Source organism: Canis lupus, chromosome 23 (genome assembly GCF_048164855.1).
Source record: "Canis lupus baileyi chromosome 23, mCanLup2.hap1, whole genome shotgun sequence".
Taxonomy (NCBI): Eukaryota; Metazoa; Chordata; class Mammalia; order Carnivora; family Canidae; genus Canis; species Canis lupus.
Window position 1 is genome coordinate 45,940,342 of NC_132860.1, and position 23,532 is coordinate 45,963,873.

The following is a 23,532-nucleotide window of genomic DNA, read 5'->3' on the forward strand; positions in this document are numbered from 1 at the left end:
AACGAAGCATATAGCTACAATATCAGTCAAAGCCACCACCTTCCATTGGTCGAAACTTATAAAATTGCAATTGGCAATTTCAATTATAAAAATGAGGCTCATTTAATATTTCCCATTTTATACTCGCAGTCTTTTCACTTAAAAACCCATCAAAAGTTGCCAAAATAAGTGATTATATAAACAAAGTGGAAAGATGCAATAACCAACAAAGATCTATCACTAGAACTACCTAAACACATTAAGAATTTTTAAGTGTTAAATGTCCTAACTTACAGTGCAGTTTTATTCACTTCAGTAGCACTGGCTTCTCCATATTCAAAGAACATTGCAATATGCCCCCTTTTATTCATCAGGAGATGAGCACTGACAGTTACCTACCTTTCTTAATGCAGTTTGGTACTCCACTTTGAAATTTACCTAGTTGTCCCTGGAATTTCTTCAAGTAAAATGTATCTTAATTCAAAACTCATTCACTTTTCCAAAGTAAGTGAAAACATTTCCTCTTTTATTAAAAACTTTATTGACTTACTTCATTGATAACAGAATAAGTTAGACCTACCAGGAGTTACATATGTGAGGATAGTTTTTGTTTGCTGGTTCATTTGTTTCCCCATATGGGAAATATATTCCTTTTCTAACCTAGGATACCAAACTAGGGAAATTCAATATTTTAAGAAATCTTTCTATTTTAGAAGACGCTGAATCAAAATTGCAAAGGCCCTTCTAATAATAAATGTGACTCTCATATAATATATAACTCAATTTTCAGACATTGGGCTAAACCAAGCTATTCTATTTGGAGATGAAGCCAGTTCCTTTTGAAGTTCCCCCCAAATTCAACACACTGCAACAAATTAAGCTACTTAAAGAAAAAGGTTCCCTACTGCATAAAAGGTGATTCTTTCCCCCATCATTAATGAGGATTGTTACAGCAAAGAGTAATTCACACTGAGTGTGCATGAGTTTCATTCTTCATTATGAACTACACTGAACTAAAATTCAAAATGCTATGACTCACTTGGTTATTACTGAACACTTTATTAAGAGGAAAATATAAGATAAATTCAAAGAATCACATTTTCAGAGTTGGAGATGAATTTCCAAGTTATATACTTTCTATCAAAAATAAACCACCTTTATTAGAAATAAATTCTTACATGCTCTTTTTAGAATGATGAATTTAAAATGCTAAACACTTGATATCTTTTAAGAGAACTTAAGAAGAGCAGCCTTTAAAAGCTACAAATGTGACCAAGTCATGTCAGAACTGGCTCAAACAATCCCATTTCCATCTAAAGTTATTTCATGCTACTGCATGAATCAATATTAAACATCTTGGAGTCACTAAAAACTGGTATATTGGCAAAGATACATAGCAATCACAAAATATGAAAATGGTGAATGTCCATTTCCCATACACCTTTTTCTTTTAAGAATGACTAGAAGTGAGGATGTTCTTTCTAGGTAAATAGAAATAGTTTCATAAGAGCTAAGAGAAAGCTACAAAGAACGCCAGCAAAATGTGATGGATCCATAGCCATGATTCTCTTTAAAGAAAAACTAGATTTTGTGAAGCCTAATATCACCTCCAAACATTTCATTAGCCTACCAAATTGACAGAGTCTTTAAAAAAAAAGAAGCCAAAGTCAATAGTTCTTTTGTTTCTTATTCAGTAAACCAAAACAACCCCTCCCCCCGCCAAAAAAAACCCTCCCTAGCTGTTATTTTAACCAGGCTTGAGTTTAATCAAACGTGTCTCAAGCAACATCTTTTTTTCATCTTAAAGACATAACTTACCACGTTTGAAGTTAGGAAGTAATAATTATTGTGTGTGTGTGTGTGTGTATGTGTATATATATATATATATATATTTAAAGCTCGGTTTGGATGACATCTGACCCTGAAGTGAAAGAGTTAACATTCAACTAAGCAGATCTGTGCTTCTGATCCATTACATTTCTCACAAGCTGCCCTACAATGAGCTGAGCAAGTATCAACTGTAATTTGATCCGAGTTTATGGAAAAAAATAACTGCAGATACTCAACATGCACATTTAATAAAAATCGGTTTCAAGAGAAACATGTCCAATAAACACAATTTAAGGCATATTTAACTGTTCGATTAACTTCAAATCTGCAATTCCTTTGCTTTCTTCACGCTCTCAAATAAAATAGTGGGGGGGAAAAGCAGCAGCCCTACTGCAGGGAAAAGAGGCTTGAAAAACAACTTTGATTGGCACTTGGCCTGACCCACAGAGGAAGAAAAACAGTTTTTGGACAAAGAGCGCAAATATTTGAGCTTGCTTACTTACATGCTTTCTTTCTACTTTTAATATATAAAGAACAATTCCAATAGAACTGTATTTAGAGAAATTGACTAAAAACGGTACCGTATTCATCTCAGTCTTTCAGTCCCGATGCATTTGCACAGCTCAGCAATTTTAATTCATTGGTACTGGACAAACAGGGGCATCTCAACGACTGCTTCCACTTAATGAAATGTAAAAATCGAGTTTGGGGGGGAAAAAAACTGATCATAGCATTACCAAGCGGAGGCTGTTCAAGTCTGATGAAAAAGCTTTTCTCTGTCTAAAGCGACCTCTTTTCCTTCCCCTCCCCCACCCCTTAACGGAGTGATTAAGCCAAGTAAGCTAAAGAATCCTGGAGTAAACTTTCCATCCGTCAGTCTGGGAAGCAGTACGCTGACTGCACCTCTGATTTCTCTGGATCTACACGGGCGGGGGAGGGGGAGCACTAAGGAGTGATAACCCTCGACCACCTCAAGTCTCCAGGACCCCGAGCCCCAGCAGCATGTAAGGTCCATCAGCATTTCCCACGGGCATAAAGTTCAAGCTGCTTCCCCAGCTCCTTCCAAGACTGCACTACAGACACAGGACTGCCGTCAGAGGAAGGCAAACGGGCGTTCAGGGCGAGCGCAGGGAAGGCAGAGGCGACCGAATGACGCCCCCCCGCCCCCGCCGAGGGTTGGCCGCCTCCGAGAGGGAGCCAGGCTCCTGCAGATCCGAGCAGCGCAGGCTGTTCGGGCTGCACACCGACCTCCATCCGCGGCTCCGGGAGGAGGATCGCGCCGGTGCCGGCCGCCCGCCCGCCCTCCCTCCGCGCGGAGGCCAGGCCGGGGGTGGCAGGGCGCGGAGGGGAGCCCAGAAACAGACTCCTGGCTGCAAAAAAGAAATGCGGAAAAAAAAAAATCCCCAAGCCCTCGGGACCAGCATCTGTCCCCGCGGAGACAGGAAGGCAGCAGTGCCCACCTCCACCCCCGCCCACGCCCCCTTTCCCGGTGTCGCGTGGGCAGGGCGCCCGGGGTCCCCTCCAGCCTCGCCCCGCGCGCGCCCGGGGGCCGAGCCGCCCGAGCCCCGCCGGCCGGCAGCGCCGCTGCGGGCTGCACCCCCGGCCGAGCGCGTACCTTCCGCAGCACTTTCCGGCAGTTGGTACAGAGCAGGTAGTTGGCGGCGGCCGACGGGCTGCCGCCGCCCCGGTGCATGGTGGCTGCGGGCGCCGAGGGCCGAGGCGGACGGCGGGGCCGGGGCCGGGGCCGGGGCCGGGGCCGGGGCCGGGCTCACTGCGGCCGCCCGCGCCGCTGCGGGTCCGGACGGTCCCCCTGCCGCCCGCCGCGCTTCAGCCTCCGCCTCCCCCGGGCGGGATGGCGGGCTGCGGGAGGCGACGGCCGGAGCGTGCGCGGCGCTGCCCGAGGCGACCACCGCGGCGGCGGCTGCTCCTCACCGGCCCGTTGTTCCTCCCGCCCCCATCCTCAGACCCCCGCCCCCGCCAGCCTAGGCCGAGCAGCCGCCACCGCTGCCGCCGCCGCCTCCGCCGCCGCCGCAGCGCCTCAGTGCGGCCCCGCCCCCGCCTCCCCGCCACCTTCACCACCTCCACGCTCCGGGACCGCCCCCTCCCGCCGGCGGACAGCCCCGGCCACGCCCCCGCGCCGCCCGCCCGCAGCCAATGAGCAGCCAGAGCCCGCGGGGAGCGGCGCCGGCCAATCACAGAGGCCGAGGACGCCTTGAATCTCCGGGCAAGTTAAGTTTGTCTCCGAGGCTCGGCACTGGAGAGAGATGGCGGGTTAGTTAGGGAGTCGGGGGGAAGGGATTACAGTTGGTGCGGCCCCGCCAATGGGACGGAGAGGGTGTGTCGCATGCAAATATCCCCGGAAGCCCCGCCCCGCCCCGGAGGCAAGCCACGCCCCCTTCCCTAGGTCCCTGCAAAAAAATGGTAAGGAGAGTGAGAGAGAAAAAGCTGGGCGCTAGAGCCTGGCTAGAGAGTCTAAAACTGAGCTGAATATTTCCTGGTTTCTTGAGAAGGGTTGCGGACGTTCACACTGTCAGGGCAGTGATTAAGCTTCCTCGCGGCCAGAATCTTAGCTTAGCTGTACAGAAGACTGCAATCACGTAGCCCTTGGCACCCAGGGATCTCAAAGAACTTTATGCATCGTTTATCTTGAGCCTTGTTTTGCAAAAGACCAGTTACCTGAGACACGGGCGGGAGGCAGGGGTAGATGTTGGGAGATACATTTACACCATTAATCGAGTTGGGGGGGGGGGGGACACGAAACCTCTCTAGTGTAGCGGTTTCCTCCGCCATCTGAAGCACCTTCTCGCAGTCCTTTCAGCAAGTAAAGTTCCTTTATTTGTCCAGCAGGAGATGGCCACAGAGACAGGTTGATCCTCCCACCCCATGGTCCTTTCTGAGGCAGTTGATCCGAAGCATGGATAGCTCAGAGGCTGGCTCGGGAAGGAGGGTTCAGAGAACAATTCGTCTGTAAACTATGGGGCTGGACTTGCCTCCTTCAAAGCTAAAAATGGTGAGTCAGGATTTTGGCGTGCACGCTCTAGGGAGAGAGGGCACATGGACGTGGGGGAAGCTCCGGCTGGCAGAGTGTGGGGCGCAGGAGAGGGCAGGTCTCCCGAGGAAGCCAGCAGCGCGCGTGCGGGTCCAGTGCGGGTCCCGACGCGAGACACCCGGAACGGAAACCTGCTCCCCGGTGAGAACAAAGGCGGGCGCCGAGCAGGAGCCTGATTGGTGCCGGGTCCCCCCGGTGTCCTCCCGGCCGCGGAGATAACTGGCTTGGCCCTCGGGCGCGGAGCTCCGTGCTCGCGGGAGCCCCACATCCCCACCGGCCTTGGCGGTGACCGCACAGGACTGTGCGTTATGACATCACCTGTTTTCGATCTTTAGGACACCATCTGTATTCTCAGCTTCTCCTTTCATACAGGTCTCTAGCGGACCGGAGTTTCTGAAGGCCTGCAGTCCGCAGAATGAATCTGGAGAGAATGTAAAAGAACGGTTTCGCTGGTTTGCATTTCTTTCTTTTTTTTTAATTAAAACACACACACACACACACACACACACACACACACACACACACACACCTCCCCGGTTTCCTTAGGGATTCAGTGTGGCGTTGTAATGCAAAATCAGGAAGGTACACTTGGAGGAGCTAGCAAGTTTAGCATATCAAAGCTATTAGACCAAATTGTGTGGTTAAAACTGTCAATCTCATTTTTCAACAGCTGCCTCCTCTGTCCCTTTTAGAGACCAACACACATAAACCCAGTCTACACAAGGAACAAAGGAAGTGGAAATCTGCCAGTGTCAGGTTTAAATAAATTAAAATTGACTGGAAAACCCCTGAAGGGTCTGAGCTATGTGGTTGGGTAAATGTGTTGATCCATTTAGCCAGAGATAGCTAAAGGTCACTTGATGCTGTTGTAGACATATATAGCCTAGAATAGTAGTGTGGGGAAAGTGCTTAACAGAAACTGTAAAAAGCGAGAAAATTAGGTAAGGAGAGAAATCACCACCTGCTCTTCAATGTAGACAACCAAGAAATCCAGGGAGAAAGTTAACAAGGCACAGTTTTCCTAAGAACTGAAACACATATGTGTCCCCATTTAGTGGTAAATTTCTTGGGCTATATTCCTGGCTGGTTCTCTCTTGTAAAGCAGATTTTATGTGAATACATTTTAAAGGATAGGAGATATTGAAGGATGGAGTGAATTTTTGTGCAGAGATTGAATTTTCTCAAATAGTGTTTTAGAGTCAGACTGTTTTCTATCATATTCTTCATATAACCTTTCCTCTTAGTAGTTAAAATCCTTTCACAGTGAAGTTCTTTAAGCTCTTCAGTAACTAAATTCCCCAGAAAGGATGGCCAAGATAGTGTAATCTCTACCATTACCCCCTCTGACAAAGATTGCTAAATGGAGATTTTAGAGGAATAGCTTCACTGATATATGGTCAGATACATGTATGTGACCAAAGGATGGATCTCTCCACCAGACTCCTCCAGACTTCTATTGTTTGTCCAGAGGGCCATTTATTTTTTTGACATTTGACTATGTACTGCATTGTGACATTCTTATATTGAACCCTTATATATGTGTCTATATTTTCAACCCTGAAATCTTCAAGCCAATAACTCATTTTCAGCACACAACCACCACCCTTTTTTCTGGTCCTCACAACCTTCACTCCTATCATCCTTGCTCTCTGCTCTCCTGAGTACTCTAACATTCACCTTCTGGATCCTGGCCTCCCTTCCTTTTCTACTCATCCTGGATATCATAAAGAGAATGTGACCTAAGAGAATAAGTGACTTGTGAATCCTGCATCACACTCAAGACAGAAGAAAACAAAAAGCCGTTCTTTTGATTTCACACAGGACAGGGAGAAATTCCCTCCCTTTTGTTGTCTAGTATGTATAAAACAAGAAAGAACTTCAGAAAAGTAAGATATGGGTGAAAGTTACAATCAACATTGAGAATTACTTTTTAACTTATTACAAAATTAGGATGATACTTTATTAACTGTTTTACATTGTTTTTTAAATAATTTTCGCTTGTTTTGAAATATTCTTTTAAAATGTGATTTTTCCCTCCACATAGTGCATAAAATCATATGGCTCAGATGTTCCATAACTGATTTAGCCATTACTCCATTATTGAACATGGAGACTGTTTCCAGTTTTTCATGGTTATAAATAATGCTGTGATAAGCTTCCTCATACATAAGTTTCTGGCAGCACCTCTGATTCCTAGATATGGAATTTCTAACTGAAAGGATGTGAATATGTTTTAAGGCTCTTGTTACAATTTGCTAAAATATTTTGTGGAAAGGCTTAACCAATGTGTACTCATCCCACAGTGAATGAGAACACAGGGGAGAGAATCGTTTGGAAAACACAAATCTGAACTGTCATTCTCCTACATCAAGCCCATAAATAGTCCACTCACCTCTGCCTCCAATGCTTTCCTCTCCCTTCTGCCTGGTGATTTTCATCTCCTGTTGAAAGATCTCCTGGTGGAGTCAAGCACTTGTCATAGTTGTCTATGGTGTCACCCTCTTATCTCTTCTTTAGCGTCAATCTCAGTATTGAAATGATTGGCTTAAATTCTCCTTTCTCATTAGACTGTGAACACCTTGAGGGTGGTGATGAACTTACATTTGCTTTGGATTCTTAATTCCTAGCTGAACCAGAAGAGAAGTGCTTTAAAAATCTTGGGGGGAAAAAAAGTTTTCACTCTTACTTTCCTAAATACACCATGCATTCTTCCAGGGCATCTTTTGAATCTTGAATAACAGTGATAACATCTTATAAAAGGGCCCCAGTAAATATTTATGAATTGAGCGGTTCCCAAAACCTTTGCTGCAGAGCAGATCGGCTGGATTCTTGTCCTTATCTGTCACCAATTATTTCTCTCACATTGAACATAATGGTTATTATGGCTATTGCTACAAACTCATGGTGTAGAGAGGATTGGGGGCAACTTTTCCCGTTCAGTAATTTTGAAAGAAGGTACCCTGTTAATAACATGCTGTGACTTTTGGACTTGAAATTGTTTACTTCTCTAGATATTCTACTGACCTAAGGACTGGGCCCCTTTAGAGTTCCTAAATAAGGATTCAGTTGGAAAAAATCAGTTACTAAAGATGTTTTTTTAAACTCCATTTCTTGAGACAATAGGTCATTTTCTAACATTTTGCCTTCTCAGACTTCTTTCTCCTTCTCCCTGGGGGGACCCAAAGCATTTGGATAGCAGAAAGTGCTGCATTATTTACAAATTTGTGAATACTGTAATTTGTTTCATGCACAAAGGAATTTGCACTTCACACAATTGTAAATTGATTGCTCCCTTTGAGCTGTTAATTAGATTCCTGCTATTTTTTTTCCAAGGTCCCAAACCAATACTACTCCAAAGGAGAAATTAAGAGGATCTGATCCAAAAGGACTACTGCTTTAGTGCCCATTTCCATCCCACACCCTGAGTCACCCACTCCCACCAAGAAAATTCTTACCAAAGCTCATTTTTCAAAGAACAAATATTCCACCAAGATCCAAATTTCTCTCGGCTATCTCTTGTAATTTCCCATTTCAGAGGTCCCTGCATTTAACCCCATACAAAACAGACTTGCAGGGAGAGGCCTACAGATGTGGGGTTCTTGTTGGTTGTTTGGCCTACACAATGTCAGCCAGCACAGTGCTTTAAAACAAACAAACAAACAAACAAACAAACAAAAACTGAATCACTTTAAAATTTTTATAAGTTGGGAGATTTTACACCCCAAATCCAGATTTCCAGTTTATCTTGAAAAATTGTCAGATCACAGAAAAATTGTCACACCGAGCTCATATTGCTTCATGACAACCTTTTGCTGGAGCCCAGTACCTGCTCTCTGGCTCTGGACAAGTACTCTCTACGGCGGTCTTTGTCACTCCCTAGGGGTTACTTTTGCCACTTTCTTTACATTCTCTTCTTGCCATCTGGAGGGATTTGCCACCTCTATAAACTTTCTAAATCATTGGGCTGCTGATTGTCATTCTTTATCACAGAATATGAATCAAAAATAAATTTGCCATCTCTAAGGGACAGCAAAAGTTGATGACAGGCATCAGATGCACGGAATATCATGATAGTTACATGCCCTGACACACACACACCCTCATCTCCACCAAGAAAATTCTTACCAAAGCTCATTTTCCAAAGAACAAATATTCCACTAAGATCCAAATGTGTCTGTGTGTATGTGTGTGTGTACAATGGCATTACACAAGGCTGAGGATAGTTGTCTAAGGGGGGAGAGGCCTGCAATGTCCTTTATGCTGCTAACCCCGCTTCTTAATTGAATTGGCCCACATACCCATTCTAATTGAAACTTTGGGGACTATAGGGAATGTGACAATAATAGAAGGACATTGAGGATGTCTTCTTTGATGGGCATTATCATGTACAGACTAAGAGCCCTAGCCCTGGAGTCAGGCTTGGATTTGAGTACTGACTTTGCCCCTTACTACACATATGACCTTGGGCAAGTTGCTTAATTTCTCTACACTTCTGTTTCTCGTGTCTAAAATGGAGTAATAATGTTGCATATCTTAGCCGGTGAATGTAAAGATTGAGTGAAATAATGCACACTAGAATATTTGTAAGGCCATAAAAAATGTTTGCTGCTAGCTCCACAATACAAAGGATGTCATGCTTTCAGCAAACTATGACCTTGCTCTATTCACTTAACCAATCTATGTATAAATTTTTGCTCTGAAAATGAGGATACTAATATTAGCTTAGTGACAGAGTTGTTTTGAAGATTAAATGAGCTATATGTAAGACACTTTCAAACAATGCTTAGCATGTAAGAAATGCTATATATGTGTTTACTATTATTATATACTGTGGTCAGGGGATTTTTTAATTTGATTGATTGATTGATTGATTTTGGTAGAGATCATTAATTATTGGGTTACTTCTCAAAAGTAAGATAATGTGGGTTAAAATGGCAATGGACAGAAAGTCAGGAGACCTGAAGTTTAGTTCAGTACTACTGTGAACCATGTGATATGGTAGGGCCTCATCTGTTAAATGTGGAGTGGTGATTAAGTAGGGCCAAGGCCAAATCCATGTTTTAGGAAGACTGAAGCTTATATAATGAGTTTTAAAGAAAAGAATATAAAATTATAGATGCAAATTAGTTGTGAAATGAACACTGACTTAAAATCAGTAACAAAATCACAACAAATTTTAAAAGGGTAAAAACACCATAAACATCACAAAATCCAAATAAATGTTTATTAATTAACTATCTGATACTACCCTTTATTGCATTTTTCCTACATTTTTTGGCTCATTTCCTCTTCATATGACAATTATTTTTGCAATATTATCTTCTCTAGAGAGAATAGAAAGATAGTTTTATCTTTTCCCTACCATACATTTCCAGTGCTAAATGCCTTAAGACATATATGCATCATGAAACAGCCTCTAGTCCTACATCTTTGTGACATGATGCCAGTAAATGGGCCTAATGGGCAGTGGAACTGTCTAGAATCCGTCCTTACACTGGAACAACTCAAAGGAGCAACCACACACTGAAATGGCTGTGATCCACATATGTGTGGATATAATTCAGTAAACCCAGGCCAATGGTTTCTCCATCTCAACTACTCCTTAGCCAGATCAACAAAAATACCCACAGCTTTCCCAGTTCCTTTAGCATGAGGGGGAGTTTTAAGGAGGTATGTTGGGCTGCAGAGCCAATAATGATTAAAATAGCTTACTTTTGATATTTAGTTAAAAATATGGACATGTGAACACATTGCTTGGACCTCTTCCAGGGCCAATGCTAACAATGAACCCTGAGGCTTAAACTTCATTATATTTGTGGTTAATCCACGTTGAAGTAGAGAGTTGCAAAGACTTTTCCATACTCTAAAATTCCGTGGGTCTGTTTTGTCTTAGTACTTCCATGAGAATCTAGTGCAAGCAGGATATAAGAGAAGTGGGAGAATTTCTTCAAGTAGGCAGGAGAAAATACAAGTAGTTTTCTCAAAATTGTCAGAGTTGTGTTGGGTTTTCCTTTGTTCACTCAGGGATTATTTCTCCTTGTTAGCCTATTTGTCTATTTGGTATGCCAAATTCATTGTCCCAAATTCTCAATATCCTTCTGTTAGAGATGAGGAAACTCAGAGAAATATGTTCCACATTTCAAGAAAGATTGTTGTGAAATAGGTTGTCTAGGTGTTAAAAAGGAACATGGATGAATAAAATAGAAAAAATCCACATGACAGTAAGGAAGTTTGGGAGTAGGATCTAACTGATGGGAGTACAGAAGAGTTATTTGTAGACTCAGAAGTCTTCAATGCAGTTGTAGTTTATTGTGAGGGATTTGCAGGAGTCAACATTCAACTTTCAGACTCTCTGAATGTGACTATGGTACATGAAGACTGAGCATTTTCAGGGATGAATCTTATTCATTGGAGTAATTAAAATACTTAGAAACTAAGAGGTGCTCAGAAAAGCTTGTTAGATGAAATGATCAGATGTATTAGAGTCTAGAAAACAACTAGAAAGCAAGAGAACATGTTATTTTTACCAAGAAAAGCTCTCAAGTTATCCTAAATTGTAAAAAAGCTTTTATGCAGGGGTGCTCGGGTGGCTCAGAGATAAGCGTCCAGCTTTTGGTTTTGGCTCAGGTCATGACATCAGAGTCCTGGGACTGAGCCCCACACTGGGCTCCACACTCAATGGGGAGTCTGCTGGAGATTCTCTCTCTCCCTCTGCCCCTTCCTCCTCTCATGCATGCATGTGTGTATGCACACACACACTCTCTCTCTCTCAAATAAGTAAACCTTTAAAAAAATATTTCTGTGCAAAGGGAAAATTTGCCTCATTAGCAAGAAGAAACTTTCAACATTGGTGTGAATGGTAACAACAAAGACAGCAATTTCAAAGATAAAATGTTAGCTTGAGCTAACTATTTCTACATGAACTGCAAGTTTGGAATCACAACAACAATTTGTGAGGTTCTAGAAGGCTACAAGTTTGGATAGTATGCTTTGAAATATATAGTGATTAGATATTCCCTTATTCACTTATTTATGTATGGGACCTTTACCATGTAGTAAGTCCTGGTAATAAAAATAACAAAAGACCTGCTTAAAATCTAACAGTGAGACTGAGGTATCATCTCTGCATTGGTATAGAAAATAGAATACGGAGAGTAGTAAAAAGGATTATTAGCAAAGAGCTCAGAAAGACCTTCTGAGAATTTATGCCTGTAATTGGATGTTTTTTGTGGTAGAGGCATATGATACAGAATCCTTGCTGTGTCTCAGTGCAATTTATAATGTCAACAGGAAGTCAGGACTAACCCTTATAAATTTTAGAGAACAATGCAGAAGAGTATATGATGAAATCACCTTTGAATTCCACATTCATTACTTAGTTCATTCTTGTGTCCATTCACTCAGCATGTTTGTGAAGTACCTACCACCTACCAGGAACTTGGCTAGTCGTGGAAATAAGTGATGAATAGTAAGTCAGGGTCTTACAGAACTTACAGCCTAGCTCAGAAGATGGACTTTAAAGAAGTAATGTAAGTAAATACTCACTATGTAGTGAGTATTTTTGTAGGGAAAACACAGGAAGAGAATATACAGCAGGAGACTCTAACCTGGCTTAGGCTTCCCCAGGGAAGTGAAATGTACACCCAAGTAGTGGGCTGTCCCCTAGTTTCTGACAGTGACTTCCATGTGTTCCATCCAGTAGGTCCTTTCCATTTGCAATTCTCAATGCTTTGAATAGAGTTCATCTTCCAGTTATGAAAATCCTAGGCATCCTGGCTTTTTACATTACAACAGATAAACGTTTACACTGGAGCAATCCCTCCTTTCTTTTTGAAGAGGTGTTATCCTTATTGAAAATTCACCAGAATTTGAACCTCCTTTTCCTGATTAAAGACCATCACTAAACATCATTATTTCACACATAACAATTCCCACTTAGTCCACCATTCTGCTGACTTCCACTTGCATAATGTGCAAATTCTACATATGCCCCACTTCTAATATGTACATCTATATCATCTCACTTAAGACTCTATAGTTTTTGAAGATAATCCTCATATCTCTTATCTATATTCTGCAATCCCCACAACACCCATGGTAATGATATTATAATCAAAATAGTGATAGTAATAGAAACCATTACTACCACTTATTGAGTGCTTACTATGTGCCAGTCATTTTGCAATAACTGATGCCTAAATTATCTTATCTAAATATTTATTGATTATAAGTAATACTATAAACATGATCTTGCCTAAATATTTACAAAACCCCTATGGAGTGGTTATTATTATATCCAAATAGGGACTAGCAGTTTTGTCAAAGTCACACAGTTATTATAAGACAGCTGTGATTTGAATTCATATTTGCTTGATGCCAGGGTTTATAGTCTTAGGCAACCCTGCCTTGGCATTATATAATCAGTCATTATTGTAAATGTTCTTTGAACTAATTCTCTATATTAGGTTACCAAACGGTGAGGTCAGCTGAGTTAGATCTTCTAACATTCACCAAATGTAGTTTGGGCATCTGTATTAATTGGATCCTAATAAAATAAATGCCATGGGAGCTGGCAGAGACGTATGTGTTTTCCCTATTCTAATATTTGTTTAAAGATTTTATTTATTTATTCATGAGAGACAGAGAGAGAGGCAGAGACATAGGCAGAGGGAGATGCAGACTTCCTGCAGGGAGCCCGTTGTGGGACTCCATCCCAGGACCCCGGGATCACGACCTGGGCCAAAGGCAGACGTTCAACCCCTGAGCCACCGGTGCCCCTCCCTATTCTAATATTTTATTGCCCACTGGCATGTTACTCTAAAATATAATAATTGAGTGGTTCTAGAATATGAAAAATACTGTTGGCACCCTAAGTTGAAATTCCTCATGTTTTGATATATAAGTCTGAAGATTCCTAGGCATTTGGTCAGTTGTGGCGTTAGAGTGCTGGATGTAGGTAGTGGCGTTAAAGGTGATAAATTGAGGGAAAGAGGAGAGGAAAGAAGGCGGTGCTGCCACTCTCAGGTGCCTTGTCACAAATAGTCCGGGTCTATTGTGATTAGTTGAGATTAGCTCCTTTCAGAAGGAAGATGAATAAACTGGTTTCCACATAATCTGCCAGCAAACTAGAGATATTCATCTCACCCTGTCCCATCCAAATCCTCCTCTAAGGAAATCTTTCTGCTTGTGGCCTTTTTCCAAATAGTCATGCTCTATGCTATGTCTGCCCCTTGTTCTCCGATGAGTGGACCAAAAGGTAGACACTTGATTTGAAGACAGCCATTCTGTAACCCAGCCAGCCATCTGTGACTAGCTTAAAATGATAATTGGGGCCAATCAGATGCCTCTCTTGGGGATTTGGCAATGGGAAGCTAAGACACTCAGCCAGTTGGCAGCAAAGTCGGATTGTGGGAGGATGCCGTGAACCATATGCAGGCTCAAACTTTGAAGGATCAGAACAGATAAAGAGTGAAGGTTGAGGGAGCCAGAGTAATGCAAAGAAAGAAAGAAAATGAAGGCACTAAAACACTAGTACTTAGAGATGCCTCCAGTCCTGGTGTGTTTCTGGTCCAGCCCTTGCTGCCTGTTCTTGTAAGAATTCCCTTCCCCCGTGTCATCTCCTTCCCGCTGCGAACTTTGGGAAGTAACTTGAGTGTACCTCTGTTTCTTTCAACCAAACAAGACTCACTGAGACAGTCTTCCTTCATTTCCATGTCAAGCATATGCAAATGTGAAATATTACTTTTAGTTCTCATTAGTAAATGGATGTGAAAGTTAGACATTCCCAAAGAAAGTACTAGAACTCACTGGGCCAGAAAACCCCATTTTAGTTTTTGCACATAAAAAATTCTTACAGCCTGCATTTCATTCAGAAAGACTGCTTTGCATAAACCTCAAACTTTTTAGAAACTTTTTGCGCTCTTGGTTGGAGAGTAGAGATCAGTCATCTTTTACCCAAACTGCTTCTCCCCTTCACGTTCAATGCCAAAGTGATTCTCATGTGTCTATGTGAAGAAAACTCTGCAAAAGGGATTCTGCCCTTCCCATTCTTTATCCTTCATTCAGACTTTAATGCCTGCTGGCCCCATGTAATGACAGTCTTAGGGTTTTTGAACCAAAAAGATTATTTAAAAAGTAAAAAGAAACAGAAGTCAAAGTTCAATTTCCTCAAAAGTTTCCCAGGACGAAGTAGCCAAGAAAAAGATAAAGTGAATGAGGGTGGCTTTGTGTCGGTTTGCAGGTTAAAGGTCACTGCGGTGGTCTTCATGGGGCATAAAGGAGACCAGGCATATACTAGGAGGTCATTTTGTTTTGGAAATATAAATACATATAAATTTTTTAAAATTTTTATTTATTTGGGAGTGAGAGAGTGAGCATGAGTGCAGGGGAGGGGCTCACATGAGGCTCGATCCCAGGACCCCGGGATCATAAACTAAGCCAAAGGCTGATGGTTAAGGGACTGAGCTACCCAGGTATCCCCACATATAAGTGTTTTAATTTGCTTCAACTTGCCAGATGTGGAAGGTGCCTAAATGCCTGACCTGTTTCTGTAGAGCCCATCACTAGCCTTCAGAGATCTGGGCTTTTCTTGGTTTTCATTCCTGTGCCTCATATGCCTTGTCTGTGCAGGAGTCCCTGCTTCTTTTCCTTCCTAAAATCAGTCTTAATCTGTCTCCTTTCTCCTCCCTCTTCTCTCTTTCTCTCCTTTACATTGGGCTCATTCTCAGCTTAGCAACCCTTGACCCTTTCTCTATCTCCTAGGTAAATAGTTCTCAGGCTATGTTAAGCCCTTGGAAAATGAAGGAGGTACTTCACCTTTTCAATGAGGATCATCTTTGCAGGTGTGCCTTGCCACAACTTTGGAAACTTTGCGGATGGGGGACCAAAGGAAATGAGGCTTCTCTCTGGGCAATACTGGAAGGCTTTGGTTATGTTGGACTTGCTGGAGATGAGACAACTCTACTGTTATTCTGGACAAACAAGACCTGTCACTCTGCATTTTCTATTTCTCCAAGAAAGCATGAACATCCAGAGATGCACATGTCTATTGGGACCTAGAATGCTGAGGAATGGAAACACATGGAAACATTCACATATTATACAAAGATGATTTTAGCTGTGACCTGGAATATATTGTCTAAGAGCTCTGTAAGAGTGAAATTGAAAATATTTTTCTTTTATTACAATGTTGTGTAATCTAGTCACTTCAAAAATTCTTCAAATTTCATTTTTAGTACTTAGCTTTATAGCGTATTTTGAGGATTAAGTGAAAGAATATATGTAAAGTGCATAGAACAATGACCCTCAGATTATGAGTGCTCAGAAAATGTTAGCTATCATTATTTTTAAAAAGTTCCATACAACAATCATACTCCTTCCCAAGAGGCATTGTAATTTACTTGAATTTTAATACTCTGGTTTCCTGTTATCATTTACCACTGCTTGTTTTGATTTAAAAGGGCCTTGAGTACTTGATAACATGCAAGGTTTATCATTAAGCATCTTTTTTTTTTTGTTATCATTAAGCATCTCTATTGCACTTGTGTTTGCAAAGAACGTTTTTGTTTTCTATTTGCCTATCCAATCCACATTCCAAGATAGAGAACTCCATGTCAGAGATAATGTCGAATAATGAAGAAGCTAAGTGCTTGGAGAAATGAGATGACGGCAATGTATTCCTCATTCTAATCTCTAGGTGAAGAAAGATGATCTTCTCTGGAACGTGGGCTCGTACGTGTATATAGGCGAGTGTATGCACACACACATACATACGTATATCCCTTTATGTGTCTTGTGCTGAATAAATTCTTTTTTCTAAGCTAGAGATAGCCAGTCATCATTATTATTTAAAGTTTTAACTGAAAAATTGCAGTTTGGCAGCTCATATTATTTACATTGAAGAGCTGGAAATCTCAGAGCACCTCAAAATATTTTAAGAGTTTTGCCTACTAACACGTAGCTGAGGATCTTCAGCTTTAGTCTTCAGGAGGCAACTACCTTTTGCATTGTGAACAAAATCATGAAAGATAATATGACTGGTGTATTCTATATGACTCAAGCAAGAGCCTAGCTATATTAACGGGTCTGGTTTTTTAAAATATAGATCTGGGCTGAGAGGGTCCTCTGGGTGGTGTAATGGGCAAGATATATAAAGCATGGACCAAGCCATTGGTTCTGTCATCTTTGCCTTTTACAATTGCCCTCTGTGTATAGAAGCCCACTTGGGAATCTGCCTTGGTCACCAGGCAAAATGCCTTATTTATTTCCTGGTTGTTTACAAGGACCCGGGATACAGGATATATATATTGTTGTCTATCAAAGCATTCACTGGAACAAGAGATAAGCAAATCATCTGCCAAAAATACTGTGGCTTGCAAATTATGGGTGCATGTAAGAAAGGCCACTGTATTACCAAGTCATAGGTAAGTGATTGAGCAAATGATGCAACTCATTGAGGTTGATTTCACTTTCCTCAAATGTCATGAACATATTTTGCTTTCTCACTGTCATTCTTAGCCCATTGTGCAGTGACATCTCAGGTAAAAAAGGGCTGAAGCAAAGTCTGATAATGCCAAGAGGACTGTCTCCTATTTCCCAAATAACTAAGGAATATACTTAGCCAGGCAAGGGTAAGGTTCTAGATGTGGAGGTTAACAAAAATGGGTAAGATTTTTCTAGGTAGAAAAAGCAGAGAAGGGAAGGCAGATATGTCGGTATGTTGGTGCCATAGTTTCTGGAGCACCCTGGTGCCACCCAAAGTAGCTTCAGAATGAAGACCAGATGTCTGTCCCCCTAAACAGGACAAGAAGCTAAGGTGAATGGAGGCTCTAGCCGCAACCTGCCAGCACCACCTCAACTCTGTTGTCTTTGTCTTTTGCCTTCTGGAATGCAGCAACATCATCCTATCCCTATTCTAAGTGACATCAGGTGAATCGCCCAGAGCCCCTGGATCCCAGCGACACATTAGCTACACTGACTGTGTCACACTGTTTCTGGGGCTCCGGAAACAACTTGAACAAGATTACAGGATTTCAAAGCCTTTTAATGTCTCCTGCCTTTTGCCCTGTCACTTATCTGAGCTACTTCCAGGTTTTCATTTTCAGGCTCCTATCCCTTGAATTAATCTGTCTCTTCTCCATATTGTCAGCCACATCCCCTGCTCTGTTCTCACTACAGCAAACTGCTAAACCCGAGGATCTTTGCTCTGTTGTTCACATTTTCCTCAAAAGTCACCCAAAGTATCCTGGAAGCAAAATAGAAGTGCTTAAAAATATTTTGCAGTGAAAAACCAAGGGATGACCTCCCTAATATGGCCTATTTACTGCTCTAGTTCTTGCTCTTGCCAGGCGAAGTTATGGGTGGGATTTTGCCCAGACGCACATGGCTATTCTGTGTTTAGTGCTGCCCATACTGCTGACTGTTGTCTAAGTATATGAAGGCAGGTGTCTTTGAGGTATGGTAATGGAGGCCTTGGTGACATTCACTTGGCTAAAAACTGGCAGGTTACCTCTGTTCCTGCCCACGAATAGAATCTCAACCCCAGTCATATCCATCCAAAAGAAAAGATCATTTTGCCCATTAGACTAGAACCTGCATGAGGGCACATGTCTCTGTCTGGCCTCTATTCAATCACGGATCCTAGGAGGAAGGAACAGAGCCTGTCCCATCATAGGAGCTCGGTAACTCTGATAATACAAATTCCTACCGGATGAAATTATATTCAAGCAGTATAGTCCAACAAATAGCACAATATCAAATGGGTACAGCAGCCTAGGTTTTGATATTAAAATACCCAGAGAAAATGGTCATTGCATCCATCATGGGGCTTTGGATGAACGTTAGCTTCTGATGGCTATAAATGTATCTCAGAGCACAGGGTTAGGAACAGAGGGGAAATACAATACATCTTAAGGAGTGTCTCAAAATGAAGGTGATAAAAAGAAAACTTATTTTTTAAATTATAGAAATGTGAAATTGATAGAGTTCCCTGTTTATCTGAAACACTAAGTGTTTTCTTAGGATTTTAAAGCTGTTGTTCTAAAAAATGGCGGAGGGGACTTAGATGAGCTAAAATTCCTTCCTCATCTAAAAAGTTAGGGAACTATGATTATAAATCATCAAAAATTAGAAAAAATAAATAAAATGGAGGACTTTCTCCCTCTTTTTGGAATGGACCTAGCCCTAGAACAAAGGATCTTAACCTAAAATCTATGGTTGTACAGCCTTGTGTCTTTGAATTCTCTAAAACTGCACGAAAACTTTGTAAATGTGCATTTTCCCCCTGAGGGACAAGGACCCATAGTTTTCATCAAGTTCCCAGGGAGCTTTGAGACACCAAAAGCCTTATAAGCCACTGGATTTAGATAACATTTTAGATTGCCTCCTTATAAGGCTCCCAGAACACTTTGTAGCCTCAGGCATTATGCTAACCATTTTGTATGTATTACCTAATTTAACCCTAACTTCAAGATGCTGCTGCTTTTCTGAGAAGAAGTGAACGTTTCGAGAGTCTTACAGCCAACAAGTGGTGAAGCTGGGTTACCAGCCCAGGCTGAACCAGAATGCCTGCTTTTGTTTATCACACTGATCTACCTTCTCTTTCAGTAGACAGCACATTTGCCAAAACCCAGAGCCTTTCCAGCCTCAGCCATCATTTGCCCTTTAAATCATCTTTTATATTTATATAGTAACTGCTTTCTAAGCATCTGCAAGCTTCACCCCATGCATGCAGCATTCCTCTGTGGAACCTTCTAAAGTCTCCTAAAACACAGAAGCCACCCTCTTCAGACCGCTCACCTCAGTTTTTTTCCATTGTGCCACTAGGCTGCAGTAAACATAATTTCATCTTAATTGTCTCCTCTAGACTCAAGTCTGGCCACATGGCACAAATGGACAACCCATACATTTGGAGAATCTCCAAGAAATCCATCCCAAGCACTGAATGGTACTGGCACTGTTCCAGAATTTTACTAACTTTCCACAAATTGTGATTCCAGACACGTTCATACCTTGGTCCCCAGGATAATGGAAGCCACAAAAGAGACAAATTAAAATGTCAGCCCAGCCGGGTCCACAATGTGGGCAATTACAATGCAACCACTCACCTCTTAGATCACCTGAGTGTAGCACATCTGTGCTTCCTATAAAAGGGATAACAAAATAATCCAGAGCAGTTTCCTAGATGTTCCTTGACTCTGTGTAAGTGCAGTGTGTGTCTTCATAGCACCTGAGATTTCAGTATGCAACAGGAAAGATTTTAAAAATCAGGTGAAAAGCAGAGAACAGAATTCTGGTAAGCTTTGTAACCCAACTACCACTGGCATCATTCGGGACCTGACTAACTTGACGTATAGGATCGAGGCTGGAGAGACAAGCAAGATAGAGTGTTGGTATTCTCTGCCCGAGAGAGGAGTATCACCCATACCTCGTCACTTACGGCGGATTCTGAAGGACAAGTATGCCATGTCACTGCAGACGGAGAAGAATGTACACAGCAAAGGTGACATCTGAGAGGCAGTACACCTTGAGGGATCACGGTAGAAATTCTAAACGTCAACCCAAGACCATCGTCGGAAGTCTGGGTGACATAAGGAATTAAATGGTGTGGGAATCGAGATACTGCTTTTCTCCTCACTTTCTCCTTTTTTATTCTTTATAGATCCAGCTCCTATCAGGAGTTGCTCACCTCATCTGAAAACATCTGTTGTTTTCCATGCTCTGAAGGCGGTGACCACTGTTTCTGCGATGTGACGTCCATGAGTATCTGCTAGGTTTGCAGCTGAGGGCTCCAAGCCAGCAGATAGGGTCACTTCCTCTGCGGGCCAAGGAAACACTGAGATTACTTCAGCAAAAAGTAATTTTTCTGCCCCTCTGTATCATCACTCAGGCAGCCGGTTGAGTTAAAAAAGAAAACTGATATGTTGTGAAGAAGCTTGATGAAACTTTTGCTTGATCTTTTTATATCTGGATGCAGTAATATGGAGTTAGGTTATTTCCTCACATGCTTGTCACCTGCTTTGCAATTGCTTTCTTACTTATTTGCCTGCTCCATAAGATTGTAAGCTTCATGAGGACAGTTTTTCTCATTGTTATATCCTCAATACAATAAATTTTTTTTTTGAAGAACGAATAAAGAAGGTCAATGTACAAAAGTCCTCTGGTTGAGTGAATTCTTACTAGGTTAGTAAAATGTGGGTTGAATGGCTTGGGAGCTTTGGTGTTTTGTTTGTTTGTTTGTTTTTTTTAAGATTTTATTTATTCATGAGAGACACAAAGAGAGAGGAGAGACACAGGCAGAGGGAGAAGCAGGTTCCCTGTGGGGAGCCTGATGCAGGACTCGATCCCAGGATCCTGGGATCATGCCCTGAGCCAAAGGCAGACACTCAACCACCGAGCCATCCAGGCGCCTCTGCTTGGGAGTTTTTAATAACCAGTGGTTGTCAGCCAAATTAAATTACGTGCAAAAAATGGACAATTGAATGCAGTTGCACATTTTATTGTAGGAGCACTGGGTGCTGATGTTTGAGAAACACTGGCCTGGGTACTTGGGATACAGTGGTGAAGACATAGGATGACCAACACCCCGGCTCTCACAGGGAGCACACTGGAGCGAGGGAGGCGGATGGCACACGGTTGTGCCAGGGCTAACTGACTGCAGTAAGTGCTAGAAAGTTCCCACATGGTCGGAACCAGCAGTGTGTGATAGAGGGCTCTGGTCTGGGCTGCGGTTCAGGGGATGGTTCCCTGAGCAAGTTAAAGCAACATGGAGAGGATTTTGCTTTCGATTCTCAGCTTCAGGAGACAGGAGGAGAAAGCCCAGAGCAGCATCAGGAAGGTTGTGCAGAAGAAGAGAGCCGACAGCCTTTTCTGGTGGCCTCAACCACAACCCACTCCTTTGCGAAGCCCTATTGCTTTAGGCTTTTTCCCTTTTGACCCTTTTTAAAGAAAGTTCCATAGAGCTGGTACTCTGTATTTGACCCTATGGTGGGCGAAGGAGGGATTAAAATACTTAAGATGTGATCCCTGTCCTTAACGGCTGAGTAATGACATTTGGTTTAGCTAAAGAAACTTGTAGTCAAAGGAAGAGCTTCCAGTTCATCGTTCCCTATGTCTTCTCACACAGGTTGCTTCCAAGTCGGTTCTCTCTCCTCCTGTTTTTATATATTTGGTTTTTTAATACAAATTTTTACATTTTTATTGGTTTCAGGCCATCCTCCCAGCCTGCTAGATCTTTCTGAATCTTGCTGTAGTCGTCAGTTCACTAGCTCTCTCCCAACTTGATGCAATATGCAGATCTGATAAACATGTCTTCTCTTTGCTAATTTAAGACTCTACGTTTAAAATGGATGACAGGTCTCTGAGGAACTTTGAGTCCCCTTGGCATGGCTGTATTAGAGATTCCCTTCTAGGTGATTACTGATTGATTAATCAATGCACGTTGATACCAGGAGGTATTTTTTTCCTGGGAAGCATCTCCATAGCTTGTAACCAGAGAGGAGTACACTACTGCTAGGAACCCATGGCACCTGTGGATCACAGTACTCGTGACCTTGTACTTGTGACATTGTGCCTTACCCTTGTCGGGTACCCGACTGTCGGTACCGGAGATAGCTCTTTTACTCTTCACTGGATTTCCCATACGGAGCACAGTGTGTTGTGTGTGGTGCTCACTCAGTACACGTTCGTTCGGGAACTTAACCTGTATCATTTTTTATGGACTTGCAGAAATTATCCAAGACAGCCAGGCCATTTGATAAGTTTCCAGGATTGAAATATGAAGTTTAGCCCTTTAGACGTTTCCCAGGTCTACCCGAGCCAGTAACGCAGGCTCCTGCTCATTCCCCAGAGTCAGTGCCACCGTATCACATGCTTCACTCTAAGGAAACATTTTCTGATATTCTGTGAAAGATTTTTGTCTCTCTAGTTTATCCTAGAGGTTCTGGAAGTGATGCAGTGAAGTCAGGAGAAAGATTCTATGTATCACTGATCCCCAATTTCATCTCTAGAGTATATCAAAAGGGCTGGATTTTGCCAAAAGGACTCTAATTAACAGGCTTACCAAATGTAATAAAAGCCACAGTTTTATTTGGCAAAGCTCATTAACAACAGCAACAAAAATCCTTCTTTTTGATGTTAATCATCTAATCTTTCATACTATCTCAGCATATTTCACTTTTTTTTTCTTTTTTTTTTTTTTTAAAGATTTTATTTATTTATTCATGATAGTCACACAGAGAGAGAGAGAGAGGCAGAGACATAGGCAGAGGGAGAAGCAGGCTCCATGCAGGGAGCCCGATGTGGGATTCGATCCCGGGTCTCCAGGATCGCGCCCTGGGCCAAAGGCAGGCGCCAAACCGCTGCGCCACCCAGGGATCCCTCACTTTTTTTTTCTTTAACAGAGCCATGACAGATACTTATTATTGAAATTTGCTTTCATTTTATTCCTCGTTACCTTGATTTTTTTCCCTTCCAGCCTCTGAGCTTTTGTCCATTTGGCGAAAATACTCAGTAACACTTATTGGGATTCTTCTACATCCCACTTCTCAGTTCTGTGATATGGACTTCACACTCTTTAATCCTCATCTATATAAGAAGTGCATCTGTGACTACTCTTGATTTGTAAATAAAAGTATAAAACAGATGGGGGGAGGTAAAATGATCTGCACGTTTATATT

General features: G+C 42.2%; 1 protein-coding gene and 1 long non-coding RNA gene across 2 annotated transcripts in view; both read right to left on the minus strand.

Moving 5' to 3' along the window:
• Positions 1-3,559, minus strand: part of SESN3 (sestrin 3) — a 71,611-nt gene extending 68,052 nt beyond the window's left edge. The window contains exon 1 of the mRNA XM_072795072.1: positions 3,425-3,559. Coding sequence (XP_072651173.1) covers positions 3,425-3,502 — 78 coding nt within the window. The 5' untranslated portion in view covers positions 3,503-3,559. The remainder of the gene's footprint in view (positions 1-3,424) is intronic.
• Positions 3,560-4,621: 1,062 nt separating this feature from the next.
• On the minus strand, positions 4,622-8,581 carry LOC140615192 (uncharacterized). The gene is made up of 3 exons (XR_012015930.1): positions 8,314-8,581; positions 7,251-7,485; positions 4,622-5,279 (listed from the first exon to the last, which is right to left on the minus strand). It is a non-coding gene; the product is annotated as an uncharacterized lncRNA (long non-coding RNA).
• Positions 8,582-23,532: the final 14,951 nt, after the last annotated feature.